At 38.8% G+C, this 14,894-nt stretch overlaps 1 protein-coding gene across 1 annotated transcript in view; it reads left to right on the forward strand.

Moving 5' to 3' along the window:
* The window catches only part of WWC3 (WWC family member 3), a 106,554-nt gene that overhangs the window by 50,499 nt on the left and 41,161 nt on the right, over window positions 1-14,894 (forward strand). Inside the window, exons 4-5 of the mRNA XM_080910350.1 lie at window positions 2,722-2,798; window positions 4,271-4,350. Of these exons, the coding sequence (XP_080766476.1) occupies window positions 2,722-2,798; window positions 4,271-4,350 (157 nt within the window). The remainder of the gene's footprint in view (window positions 1-2,721; window positions 2,799-4,270; window positions 4,351-14,894) is intronic.

Here is a 14,894-nt window from a genome sequence, read left to right on the forward strand (position 1 = left end):
TCACACACATGAGCCTCTGTGTGCAAATGTATGTAGAGACCAGACCTAAGGTATTGTCTTCAGGAGCTTTTGTTTGCTCTTACTATTATTTACTTCTTGGAGACAGTATATCTTACTGATTAGGCTATTCTGTCTGGCCAGCAAGTTCCAGTGATTCAGCTATCTCAGCAGTGGAATTACAAACACCCCCTACAGTGCTTGGCTTTTAACATAGCTTCTGTGGCTGTACTTTATGGACAGAGCTTTCTCCCAAGCTCCGTTGTTACTAGTTCTCAACATAGAGTTTAGTGTAGAATTTCAATGCTAGGGTGGTTAGTTTCCAGCCTCAGTGTGAAGGATCACAGATGTTGACTTTTGGGGTGATCCCCCTGTTTTAAGTTAACAGGCATAACTTAAAGTTAAAGTTGAGTGTAAGGGAGGAGATTAACAACCCTTAGTCTCACTTGCGCTATTTAAGTAGGGGCTTTTAAGCTTAGGTGTGGGAGTTATGCTTGATGTGGGGATTCTGTGTATATGGGGTGTGGGTACAAATATGGGTATACACAGCATGTGTGTGTAGGTTATGGGGCAACATTAGATGTTGGTCTTTACATTCCACTTTAAGACAAGCCATCTTTCCTTTCGAATCTGTGTATACCAGGATATGTAGCCCAAAAGCTTCTGGGTTTTCTCTAGTCTTCACCTCTTATCTTGTAGGAACATTGGGATTAGAGATGTGTATTGGCTTCAAGTGAGTTTTGGGGATTTAAACTTAGGTCTTAATATTTGCATAGGAAGTAAGTACTTTGCTCATTGAACTGTTTCTCTGGCCCTGATGTAGAGATTTTCCATAAATATTTTTTGCCTGATAAGAACAGTGTGAGAGGGGGTAGAGAGATGCCTTAACAGTTAAGAGCACTGGCTGCACTTCTGGAGGACCCAGGTTTGATTCCTAGCACCCACATGATAGCTTACAAACTCCAGTTCCACAGGATCCAGTGCCTTCTTCTGGCACCATGGGCACCAGACACTCTATGGTACACAGATGTATATGCTGGCAAAACACCTTTACATATACAATTTAAAAATTTTTAAGTAATATTGTTTGAGCTACAACATTCATTGTTGATCTTAAATGAAATCCATGAATTGGGTAACATTGAAAGTTGTAGAACTTAAAAAGACATTCTTACCTAAGATAGAATTCTGGTGTGGGGGGAGTGCATTTGGGGCTGATGCATGCTATGAATACTTATATGAGTGATTTTTATTCCTAACCTAAAAGCTGTAGATTATGTTCTTGTTTGTGACAGGGTCTCACTCTGTAGCCCATGGGGGCCCTCAGTTTAAAGTACCCTTGTCCCAGCTTCCCAAATCCTGGATTACAGGCGTGAGCTACCACACCAAGCTAAGAATTGTGTTATAAAAACATTTTTCTCCACGACCTTGAGAGATCATGATTCTAAGTATAAGACAATTTGAGATAAAGTTGGCAGACACTGCACTCTTCCAGATATTTATTTCCAGTATATTCAGTTGTTTGAAGTTCTGACTAAATGGGGTTTAAATAGTAGATTTTGCATAGAGCTGTTTTTAAAATAGGATCTCTGAACTGCTCAAATTAACTTTGGATGTGGTTCTAATTGAAGTTTTAAATAATCCTGCTGTGTAAGCTACTTGATGGTTTTAAGCTGTCCTTTCCAATATAAAGTGAGAGAAGGATCTTGAATTAAATTCTATTTGTAATCATCTAAGTTAACTATAAGAGGAACAGTCTGTCATAGGTACTGAAATCACAGGATGCTAATGATGCTTGGGTAGCTTGACTCACAGATGAAGACCATGGAAGTGAGGAAGAGAATAGATAGCAAATTACCATAGTACAAACCACCAAGAATACAGCTATATAAACAAAGGTGATAGAAACAGAAGGAAACAGTGTAGAGGTGAGAGCATGGGGAGAGAGAAGAAGCAGCTACTGTCTGTCTGGTTTGCAGCTTTTTGAGGGCAAAAATGGGCAGAATCAGATCTGTGGGGCCTATTCACCCCATACTAATGACATCGTGTCTTTATAAAGTGTTAAATCACATGTATGGCACTGTTTAAGAATCTATGGATTTATTGTAGCCAAACACCCAAACAGACCTAGAATTAAAGTCTGAACATCTTACTTCAGTTTCCAGGGAACAAGTAACTTGTGGGTACACCGCCTTAATCTGGTTAGACTGACATAGTAACTAGATTTTGACAGAACTGAAAAACTAACTGCTTTATAATTTTATATGTTTTCAGTGTTTCTTTGTTTTCTTTTTCATGTCAGCAATTATTCATCTGGAGAGTGTAGACAATAAAGATACATCCTTTGATGTATAACCATGGAGAATAACAATAGTGAACAGGAGTTTATCCATTAGGCACCTCTTTCTGAGAAAGAGAGTAACAGAGAAAGAATAGTTTTTCATACCATAATCTTTTCTCCCTTGTGTCTATGTGGGCTTTACCCATCATAGATTTGTAGTAGATGTTTATTTACTTATGTAGTATATGTTTTCTTATGTGATCACTTAGTAAATCTTAATGCAAAAATCATTAAGGTTGTAAAATGTTTTATTATTTAGGAGTCGGTGCCTATGTGTAAATCCCAGACTGAAAATCAGTTATTAAAATAGTGAATCAGAAGTTCCTTTTGTTCGTTTGTTTTAAAGACACTAATATAAAATAAAATATTTTCATTTTTCTTAGCCTTCTCTGGATATTCAACTAATACAAAGTATGATCCACACCAGATTAAAGCAGAAATAGCAAGTCGCCGGGATAGGGTAAGTAAAATAAGAGTTTCTACAACTAGAAGTATTGTATGTATTTTTGTGTAAATATACTTATCATGATCCATTGTGTGATCATCAGTATGGCTGACACTGAGATATTGGTAAAATTTTTATTTCCTGAATTACTGTTGTATTTTGCTTTATTTTTCACTTGTTTTGATTTGGCAGGAAAAAAAATTAAAGCCATTTCTCATCAGACAAAAAGTAGCCAGGATACATTGCATGTTTTATAGGGTAGACTATTCAACTGTTTGGGAAGATGGCATGGTGTCAGGGCCAAGTATCACAGGACTGCTTCTCTGTGCCATTAGGGTACCACTTTTGACCCTTGATAGTTGTTCTTCTTGGGTTACTAGTCCCAATGGGCTTGTTCCTATAGAAACACTTTATTAAAAGTATGCTGATCCTTCCTTGATGACACCTATGTTCTTTAAGTGACACCTTGTTTCATTTTTTGGACCCTTGTCTACTTGGTTGTTTGAGAGAAAACCGATGTATTGTTTTGTGGCAAAGCTCGTAAAATGTCTTGATTATGAGGCCTTCTCTTTTACTGGTGTGCAATTCCATAAAGTAGGCTATGTGTTTTATTTAGTTCTTAAGATTGATTTCAACCAAGAAAACTACCTGGGGATCTTTGTGAACTTGCAAATTTTGTAGACCTGGATGGTTTGGTGGAGAAGTAGAAGTAGGTTTAGATCTGTGTAATGAACCTTAACAGGGGATTGAGGTTCAGGTACTCAGAGGCTACAAGTGTCCTTAATACTATCTATGAGGAGTAAGTACAAGGGAAGATGACAAAATGTCATTTGCTATGTGATATGTACATTGTTACCCTCAAAAACAGTACTTACCATTCCCTACTTGCATAAGACCTTTCAGGATTATGGAGTTAAAAATTATTCTTTGGAGAATTTCATTCATGTATATAATGATATATGATCATATCTATCACCTGTTTCCTTCTTCCAGCTCCCTCCCTATCTACATAAACAGGATCATTTCCCATTTCATGTCCTTTCCCCTTATTTTTGATAGCCTAGGTCCAATTGGTGTTTCCTGTATGTATGTGGGTATGAGGATATTTATCTGAATATGGGAAGTCTACCAGTGGCCAAGTCCCAAAAAGACTATTTTCCCCTTCCCTATCATCTGCTAGCCGCTAAGAACTCCTCAGTAAGGGAATATCTTCCCTATCTAGGCTGGAGTTTGGCTGATTTGATTTTATGCAGGTCTTGACAGACAATTACAGTTGCTGTGAGTTCACAAGTACAATAACATGCTATGTCCAGAAGACAGTGTTTCACTGCACTACTCAGGATTGGGATTTTAAGTCTATGCAAGGCAGTTTTCCTGAAATAATGAAAAGTGGATGATCCATACAGTTGGATGCTAAGTAAGAACTTGGATGAGTGTTGTATAGATAATTTACCATAGCTTACATTTGGAAAAAAAAATGTTTTTAGCTTTCCAGATTAAAACGAGAGCTGGCCCAGATGAAGCAGGAGCTCCAATACAAAGAAAAGGGTGTGGAGACCTTACAAGAGTAAGTTACTTACATGTGTACATGGGAGCATTTTCATGTGTGTTTTTTTTTAATCTGACACATTTGGTGCTTGGACAACAGTATTTAATTTCATAATTCTGCATGGAATTTGGAAGTCTGGGTCCATTCCTAAAAATGACCCAGTTCTTGACCTATGCAGTTGATTAGCAGTGCTGATCAAGTTCAGTTGCCAGGAATGCAAAATTACCTGGCACCTAATTAACCTTCAACAAAGTTATGGGTCTATCTGCATGGTTACTATGGTTGGTAAAGATGAACAACATAGAATGTTTTTTTGTATCCTGAATTCACACCCAGTAACACAGTAACAAGTATGAGGGCATCACTGTTGGCCTTTATGAGGAGGTAATGGATTATTGTATTTGACAAATGTAGTTTCCTCAGCCTTGTGTACGGGGTATGATCTGAACACTTCAGACGATAGTTTTGAACATTAAATTGAGGCTAAATTTTCTTTTTTACATGTGTCCGTGGTATATTTGTATATGCATATTTGAGTATGTATAGACTGTATGTCATCATGCATGTGGAGGCCAGAGGCTGACATTCTGGTGTTTTCATCAATTTCCACCTTATTTATTAAGATAGGGTTTCTCAGGGGACCCCACAACTTCTCTTTCCCCCTTCTGAGTGCTACAGTCATAGGCAGGCTGTCACACCCACCTGATTATTATATGGGTTCTGGGGATCCAAATTCTGGTCTTTATGTTTGCTGCTTATCCAGCAAGTACAATAACTTGTGAGCCACTTATCCATCCCAAGACTGACTCTTTTAGTCAGCCAGGATTGGCTGGATTCAGGGTTATTTTATTTATCTCTTTTATAATATTAAGGCCTGGGTGCTAGGAATGACACAAAACAAAGGATTTGTTAGATTTTTGCCTGGGGAAGCCCAGCTTCCACTGGCTCTAATTCCCAGGATTGTTAAAAGATGGCCCTTTCTCAGAAACACAGCCATGCCCCCTGCAGGTGGGTTTTGATAAGCTGATCAGCATAATGCCATCTGAGCTCTTTTAAAGGCATTATTCCTCTTTGTTCTTCACTAACATTGAGAAGTCTATTTGTGTGGTCTGCTGCTATTTTGCTTTTGCAATCTGAGATTCTTTTAATTAGCCGTTAGCACAGCTGTTTCTTGTTCTTCTTTTTAAAAGTTTTTGTCTTAACAAATCAAGTGTCTTCTCCAACATTGCTCTGTTGGAAGATGCATTGTCACCTTATGCTTCCCTGGCTACTGGCTTTGTTGCTCATTTGGTCCACTTGATGCAGCCAGTGTACTGATGCAGTAGTCTCTTTATCTCCCTACCCCATCCCCCATCATCCGGAGAGCCTCCAGATCGCCCAGCACTTTCTAGGATGCATCCTTGTATTGTGGCTATTTTGCTTAAAAGGGTGAATAAAGAATAAAAGCAAACCAATAAATGTATCTGATAGGTTATCAAAAGTTGCCTGGACTTTGTAGTTGAATAGGAGTTTGATTTCCTGGTATCAGTGTCCTTTGCTACTGGTAGCTTTTACTCTATAATGCTTCGTAGTCTGACATTTTCATGGTGAGCTCTGCATATGCTGGAAGCTGCAGTTCATTTCATTTTTTGCTTTCAAACATTTTGAGGGGTGGTTCAGAAAGAATCTGAGAATGTACAGTAGCCCCAAAGGTTACAGGGGAGCTGAACTGTGCCTTTTCCCTGAAGGCTGTGGCTTTGGTTGGGATTGCTGTGCTTGGTGCCCAGTGCTTCTCCTGACCCATTATGGATAGATAGCCTGTTTCCCAGTTTGAAAACAAAGTTTGTGATGTCCAGTTAATACTGAATAATATAGAACCTGAAATATGCTGGGAACTGGGAAATAGACTTTCCTTTGGCCTTGCTGGGAAGTGATGCATCTGGTGTAGTTATAAGTGGCCCAAGGATAGAAGATAGCCTCTATTTCTCTTGCTGTGTAGTTATGAATGAGCACAGGGAGAAGGGAGAGAGGTTTAATTTCATGCCTGCATCTGACATGGAATATGAATTGGGATACTAGAAGAAGAGATATGATGTTGTTTTTAGTTTCTGCTTGGCTGCAAGGCTCCTTGCTTGGGAGAAGTCATTGCAAACTTACCTCCTGCCAAAGGCAGGCTCCTTGTGCCTGCTAGAGCTCATGAATATACCCACCCTATTCTGGGATATCAAGAAGTAGCTGGGGAGATTCTGGCCCTAGCCTTGGTCCTGAGGGGCTTACTTCATTTCTGAGCCCAACCATCCATCCAGGCTTCAAACAAGGTCCAGGAAGAAGCCCCAGAGAGAGAGAAGAAGAGGGAGAAGGAGGGAGGGAGGGATGGAGAGGGAGGGAGGGAGGGAGAGAGGGAGAGGGAGGGAGGGGGGAGGAAGGGAGGGAGAGAGAGAGAGAGCGTGAACCCTCTTCTTAAATAGCATATCACTGCTTGGTTGGAATCTGCATAGTCTCTATGTGTTTACTCTATTCCATGATACTGCCTCTCAGGAAAGAAAGAGAAAACAGACATATCACTCTTAAAATGCTTGAGAAGTGAAATATAAACATGTGCCTTGCCTTGAATACCACAGGTGATGAGATTTTTACAGCCTAATTAATTTTCTGCTTTTGAGGATTTGTTATTTATGTTTGTATCAAATCATGCATGTTAGTATGGTTCATTGAGAAGTTTTGAGAAAAAAAAAATCATCCCACTGTCACCATGAAATCCTGACTCTAAGTCCATATAGCACATGGGCTATTTTACATAAATGTGAAGCTTATTTGTTTCTTTCTTTCAATTATCAGCAAAGTTTAAGGCAGCAGTCTTAGGTTTTCCTCCAGAAATCGTCTGCTCTTCTTGCTTCCCAGAAACTGCAGAGCACCTCAACAAGAGTTTGGCCTCTTATAACATTTTAAACTTGACTTGTTTATCTTGGTGAATTTCCTGGCTCTGAGGAAATCCATCATTATGCTTGGATCCAAGGAAGGAAAAAAGAACCTTTTGTATTTTTAAAAAATCTATATATGCTGCAAACATTTGTGGAGGGGAGCTGGCCTTGGATATAGTCCCTGGATTAACGATAAAGTTTATATATGTATATATATATATGTGTGTGTGTGTGTGTGTGTGTGTGTGTGTGTGTGTGTGTGTGTGTGTGTGAATGGTGAGTGAGAGAGGGGGAGATGCAAGCTTTCAGTGATAGAAGAGAAATAAAAGTAAAGGGAAATTCTCCTATAGCCCTTTCACTATTTTAACCCCATAATGACTAGTCTTGGCAAATATGCAGCGCTGTCTCATTCACCAAGTTCTTATTGCAACAACTCTCCAAATCACATTTAATTGATAAGTCTTTTTCCTAAAGCTGTAGTTTTTTTTTTTTTTTTTTTTGGAATGTAATTTTAGTGCTAACACCTCACTTACTAGTCACCCAATCAGTAGTGTGCTTTCTTGTTTCCTCATTCTGTCTGCCTCCAGATTCTAATGAGATCCTCACAGTGCATTTTGGTGCATCTGTTAAATCTCTTCCCATGTGCTTCTCCTTTTGTTTTTCTGGAAATTGATTTTCTCAGGAAAAGAATTTGTATGTACTATACAGTTTCCCTGGCGACTTGCTTCAGCCATTCATAGTATTTTCCATTAGCTTTCTGCCTCCTTTTGTACATGCATATTTTTCAGGATAAGTACCTGAAAGATGCTTTGTTTGGTCATAAGATGAATTATTGATACAGATTGGACACTGCCAACTTTTTCTACAGCAGCTTCATCGTTTTGTCTTGAACATTTCTATTTTCCATGGCTTGCCAACAGAATGTGTTGACAAACTTTGGCATGGCATTTTTGCCTATCTCATTGGTGAATGAGAGAGAGAGAGAGAGAGAGAGAGAGAGAGAGAGAGAGAGAGAGAGAGAGAGAGAGAGAGAGAATCTAAAGGAATTATTCACTTGCATTTCTTGCAGGACCCTCTGCAAATGTCTTCAGAAAATAGAAAAATCATTTATCCTGAAAAAGTTTTACGTGAGTTTTTCAGTCAAAGATTACTGGACTCTCATCCCTACACGTTTTTGAAACCTAACTTGAAAATTGCCTTAACATGACTCATTACTAGTGTCCAGAGGTAAATAGGAGACAGAAACTGAAGAGTGTTTCTGGAATGAACAAAACACAAGAATGGGCTGGGCACACTCACAGGTATAGGAAAGTCCCCTTAGTAGTTCCCTGTTTGGAGATCTAATGTTAACCTTGTGCTAGTATCTGAGCTGTTCTGGCCGAGAAGCCCACTCACTTACCGTGGTTTTTCCTAAGCTTCTCCCATTGAAGCCTTTATCTGCCTAACAGTGTAATGTGCCTGACACTGGCATAATAGCCAGGATGCTACTCTGGCCCCCTTATTACCATCTCTGTTGTCTATGGTGTGATAGTTCCACACCTGGCATGCAGTCCCTCTCACAGATTCTACTTTGACCACTTGGAGTTAACCCACTATTGTGAGTCATGATTCTTGTGAGTAACCACAAACATTCTTTTTAAATCTCCTCAGCTTATGCCTCTCAGGTGGCCTTCTTTCCCCCTTAGAATATTAGCTAGACATGATGAGTTAGCTTCCTAGACTAACATCATTTCCCTTCAGATTCTTTCTCACTCATCCATGCCAGCCCCCTTACCCATGAGGCTGGCTCTTTCCATGCCTGGGACACTTGCTTTTAGTACATTCAAAAAGTTTTCCTCGGCCACTAGGATCAGAGAGATCTGTACATTGACCTGGTTATCTTCTTATTAACTGCTCATTTCCTTCCCATCTACATTTTGGATTATATTTCTTTTGAGCCTTGTGTATTAAGAAGTCCTGTTACTTATGCCTACTATTTACATTACTAAAAGAAGTGTCCACTGAGCAGTCTTAACAACCAGTCTCTACTAGGTTCCTTCCTGCCACTCTGTGATCCTCCCAGTTAAGGTAGGATGGATAGAGTTACACCTATTTATTTCTTTAAATAAGAGTGACTGCACACTTCTGAATATTTGATATCAAACTGAGGCATTACTAGATAAAAGAGTTAGTACTTTTTTCTGAGGATTTAGCAATTCAGGAAAGAATGGAACTATGCACAACTAGAGTAGGGTTCCACTAACCATATCCTACTAACACAAACCTAAGGTACAACCTGTGTAACCCATGTCAGGAAGTACTAAGATAGCAGTAAAATGCACAGAAACTGGTGGAAACAAAGAGTATTGTTTCCAGTGACAGGACAGACCTGGCATTCCACAGAGGACCTGCTGTTGCTAGAAAGCGGCCAGAAACTTCCTAATGTGCATTCAGGGACCTTTTTAGAACTACCAAAGTAAAATGTAGTGGTTGTAACAGAAATATTTATTCTTTTGGTTTTAATCTTCAGTATTAACATGGAGTTGCTCTAGAGGACTGATAGCTCTTTTCTCCCAGATGAGGGTTTAAGCCTTTAGTCTTCTTCTGCTAGTGAACTCTACCAGCATTTCAGTTGATAACCAAAAATGGAAACCTTAGGGTAATATGATATAAAGTTGATAATAAACATCTCTTAACTGTCACTGACTGGTATCTTTTTTCCCCCTTAAATTCTTGAAAAACCTATAAAGAGAATTTGGGGACCACGTTTGGCTGTAGTCTTCAAGTTTCACACAGTAGGCCTTGGCTTTGATAATATTGTTAATCTAGTGATGAAGAGGATGAGTGCCAATGGGAAGAACCTGTTTTGCCTTCTTATTGTATTTTTTTACAGGCTATGTAGCTTTCAGCACGTTATTCAACTATCCTGAAGCTATGTACAAAACACAGACTATGGAAAACAAAAAAATTGTTGAGTCTCTGTACTGTTTTACTGCATAAAACTTTTTATAGTATTTTATAAAAGGTAAAATAATTGAATGATCACCTGAATTTGACCCAAATTTCTATAAATATTTATTTTTGGAGACCAAGGCTCACTCTATATCTCAGGATGACCTGAAACTTATTAGGTATTCCATTCTTGAAGTTAAGCCCTTCTGTCTTAATTTTCTCAGTAGTAAGATTACAGATTAGAGCCACCATTCTCTGTCTGAAATCTTTCAAAATTAGAGGGGAAACTTAGATAAGTAAATTTTACAGAAGGGAAAAGAGACCCCCTCCCCATTGAAGTTTTTGTTAGATAACTATTGAGTGTGACTGAAAAATGGAAGCAATTTGAGTTTTGTGAAATATTTTCTTATAAAAATCTATTTGGTTCCATATGGCCACTCTGTGAGAATATGATGGGTGATACACTGCACAGCAGGGACATCACCTTACTCTGTGATTCTGTGCAGACTTCAAAACTAGGGATTTAGGTGACTATTGAGCCCTGCCATATGTTAATTTGTCATCCGGATACTTACTTAGTTAATTGCTCCAAACTCCAACTTCTACATTATAAAGCCCAAGAGGATTATGCTTATCTTATAGATCTGTTCATGGCTTAAATGTATGCCCAGTGTAAAGTATGCAGCATGATCCTGTCATCTACTAGGAACTTGATATATTGAATTATTTTTAGATACTATTTATATCAGAGTACTTATGATATGATTGAATAACAATTTATGCAACAGTGCACTTTGTAATAATATGCAACTATTTTGATAATGGTTTCTTAGGGGCTCTTAGTTTTTGAAATTGTCATATAATTGCTTTCATTTTTAATAATTATTTTTTACATTATGAATGAATGTTTTACCTGATTGTATATATGTGTACAATGTGTGTGCCTAGTATCTAGGGAGTCTAGAAGAGGACATTGGATATCCTGGAACTAGCGTTACAGACAGTTGTAAACTGCCATATAAGAGTAGTGGAAACTGAACCCAGGTTCTCTACAAGACCAGGAAGTGCTCTTAACTGCTGAGCCTTCTCTCCAGATCCTTCTTTCCTTCTTTCACAACTTTTACAGGAGACTCTTTACTCATTTCCATCTAGGCAAACAACCTTGTACAAAATAGGAAAGCTGTAGAGGCTGTATGTGGCCCAGAGTCCTACTTGGTTTCAGTTTTCTGCTCTCTTCTAGGGTATTCCTGAAACAGGAACTAAACAGCTACCCTGGTATATTTTCTCCCCCTCCCTCTTCTCCCCTCTCTCCCTCCCTCTCTCCTTCCCTCCTTCCCTCTCTCTGTGTATGATGTGTGAATGTGAATACACACACAGACATACACACACACATACACACACGCACACACACACACATATGTGGAAGTCAGAGGACAACTTCTGAGAGTTTGTTCTTTTCTTGTGTTGAGGCAGGGTTGCTTATTTCTGACAAGTTGCATATCAAAGTAATTTGACCCATACACTTCCAGCCAGCTTTCCTATCTCCACCTTAGGCTACAGCTATATTTGGCTTTTAATGTAGGTTCTGTGGGCCAAACTCAAGTCATCTGGCTTGTATAGTAGCTGCAGTTACACTCTGAGGCATCTTGCTAGTCCCTAAACTTTATTCTTTTTCACTGTCTTGTGGTCATTTAGATAGAGCTGTGGCCAGAGCCAACATTCAGGTCTTGAAGTTCACTTTTATTTTCTAAAGGCCTCTGAAATTCTCACTGTTAGACTAAATTGCACATGGTGCTGATGAAGTCAGGTCTTTTTTCCTTGATGTAGTTACTGTTTCCGTTGTGCAGCCTAGTACCACAATAGGCTGCTGGCCCATTACTAGGTTTAATGGTGGCCAAGCTTAGGTGCTACAACTGCTAAAAGCTGCAAGACAGCCAACACATTCAGATCTAATAGAGGAACAGGTATAAGTCTGTATGTAGCTTTCACCATGGAACATATATAAGTAGCTATGGATACTTTATTGATACTAATACCTAGTTACTTGGAACATTACATTTAGTATAGTAAAATTTCTCTTCTGTCTGTGAGGTTGGTTGTAGGCCTTGCTCTGTTTTTCATTCTGGAAGAATAGGAAAGGCTAGTAGCAGAGGCAGCAGCCATTGATGGTTAGATAGCAATTAGGCTTTCCTGGCTTTCGTTTTTTGTCTGAAGATCATCTTCCCCTTTTCTATAAATTTAATCAGCCTACGGAGATTTCAGTTTGTGATTAACAACAATATAGGGTAAAGCCTCATGAGGAAATTAATATAAGACTTATGATTTAAATAATACCTACAAGAAACATTTGGTGACTTCCTTGGCCACAAGTGGTTTAAAATATATTGTCCTTGAATTTTTCTTTGTGTTAGAGACTTGATGATCTTTCTACAGTATGTAAGATGGAAACATACATGATATTTCCCTGCTTTATGTGTTCCTGAATTGTGGGTCTTAATGCTGACATGGATAGCTGTCAAGGGACTTTTTTGGGGTGGTGTTGGGAATTGAATTTGGATCTTCACATATTTTAAGCTCATGCTCTAGTCATGAGATAAACTCTAGTTCCAGAAAAAGAGCAGGATCTAACAATTACCATATACTCTTGAATTTGACACGGACTAAAATAATCTCACCATTATTTGGGTGTGTCACTTTGTCCTCAGTAATTTCATAACAAAAACATTCTCTATCATAGAATCCTTTCTACTCTCTAGTCACAGGTCTTTGCCTGTACAGAAACCATGGGCTTCATTTTAGTGGTGACTTCTATATATGTCAGTGTATGATAATTAGTGTAAGAAGATGCTCTTCTAACCTTGTGGGAGATAGTTATCAGATTAACAAAATTTTCAGTACTACCTGTAGATGATCAGGTTCGGCTGATTTTTGAGTCAGTTTCTAGGCTACCTGTCTATCACACCATTTAGGTTAACAACATCCTCTGCACGCACGTGTGAGTATGCACAAACACACATACACACACACACACACACACACACACACACACACACACACACACACACACCCCTTGTCTTGTTGTGTTTTGTTTTAAGACATAGTCTTCTTGAATATCCCAGGATGGCCTCAAATTTGTGATCCTCCTGCATCTGCCATATATACCACACTCAATAGAACTTTTCAAATTTTACTACTAAATTTCACGATAACTATCTAGGTACTGTAGAGTTAAAGGTAATCATCTCAATCAGTTGGATGAGGTGCTGTGAAGGATCCAGAACAAGGATCTTTTAAGAACAAAGAACAATGTCTACCACCTAAACGTTAGTTCATGCTCATATAATTTAACGTTTAGCATAGAACACTGTAGTTAAAAATGCATGCAACTGATTAAAATAGTGTATATATAATTTGTAGAAATGAACATTTGAGAAACTTGTAAGTTGTAACTGGCCCGCCATGGAAGCACCTAGGAGTCAGATTATGATTGGAGTTAGGAGTGTCGTTATTCAATATGTGAAGTCCAGTGGTGCATTTGTAGTTTTGTTTTTATGGAAAGGACTTAGGCTCTGTCTTTATAAATGTTCATAGTAGTTAATGGCTATCAGAGAAATGCTCACTGCTTCTATTGTCCTGTTCCATCCAAGACTCGGTTTCTCGCTTCTGTATTTGCTTGTCCATTCTAAGGATGCCAGTAGGTCAGGTCACCTCTGGTGCTGAGCTTTGCTTTGTGTTGTATAATCTATGCCAAAGAATTTATTAATAATAATGAAATAGTAAAGTTGGCTACTTAATAACTTTTCTCCAATAAGTAAGTAGTTTTATTATCCTGATAATAATCATTACAAACATTACATTCTAGGACTTCTGCCAGGTGAGTCCTCTCCTTACATATTCCCCTTAAATCTTATGACCAGCCTGTGGGAATAGTATTGTTAATATTCTTATTTGAGATACAAGGAAATAGATCAAAAGACATGGTTAATTTTCCTGGAGACCCACAGCTAATGAGTGGTAGAGCTGGAATTCTACTCCTACTCACAGCATACAAGATTTGTTAGTGGAAAACTAGGCAATTTAGACTTGCAATCAATGATCCAGATCTTTAAGATACCCTATGGGAAAACTTTTAGGCTCAGAATCTGTGTAATGGTGGGCTTTGAAGCTGAAGAGTAAGGCAGCTGGTTTCCAGGAAAGGAATTCATTTCACAACCGGACCAGTTTCTCCATCTTTTTAGCCTCAAGGGCTTCCTAGGCTTGAGGCATAGGCATGGGAAACGTGACAGAGCACATGCTCCCAAGAAGGCCTGCTCTTGAAAGGTGGGACCTGTTTTCTGTCCTATATCTACTATCCTGAGCCAGACCTTTATATGCATAGAATGTCTCAGTAGTGGATGAACAGACTGAACAAGGAAGGAGAGAGTGGTGAGAATGAGGAAGGGAATGGGAATTTTTGCTAGATGGATATTTCAACTGAAGGAAAGTAACAAGGAGATAGAAAAAAGGTGATAAGTGATAGCTAGAATGAAATCTATGGCGAAGGCAAACGTTTCCAAGTGCTGAGGCCTGAAGATGTAGTGCAGTGGTACAGTGAGTACCTAGCCTGTGCAAGCCTGGATTCAGTCCTCAGTACCACAAGAGAAATTCCAATCTTTGTTAAAGTACTTTATTGAAACGTACCACTTCTTGCTGTTTTCTGTAGCCTCTCCTGACATACATATCCCACCCATA

The sequence above is a fragment of the Micromys minutus genome (genome assembly GCF_963924665.1).
Source record: "Micromys minutus genome assembly, chromosome: X".
Classification (NCBI taxonomy): Eukaryota; Metazoa; Chordata; class Mammalia; order Rodentia; family Muridae; genus Micromys; species Micromys minutus.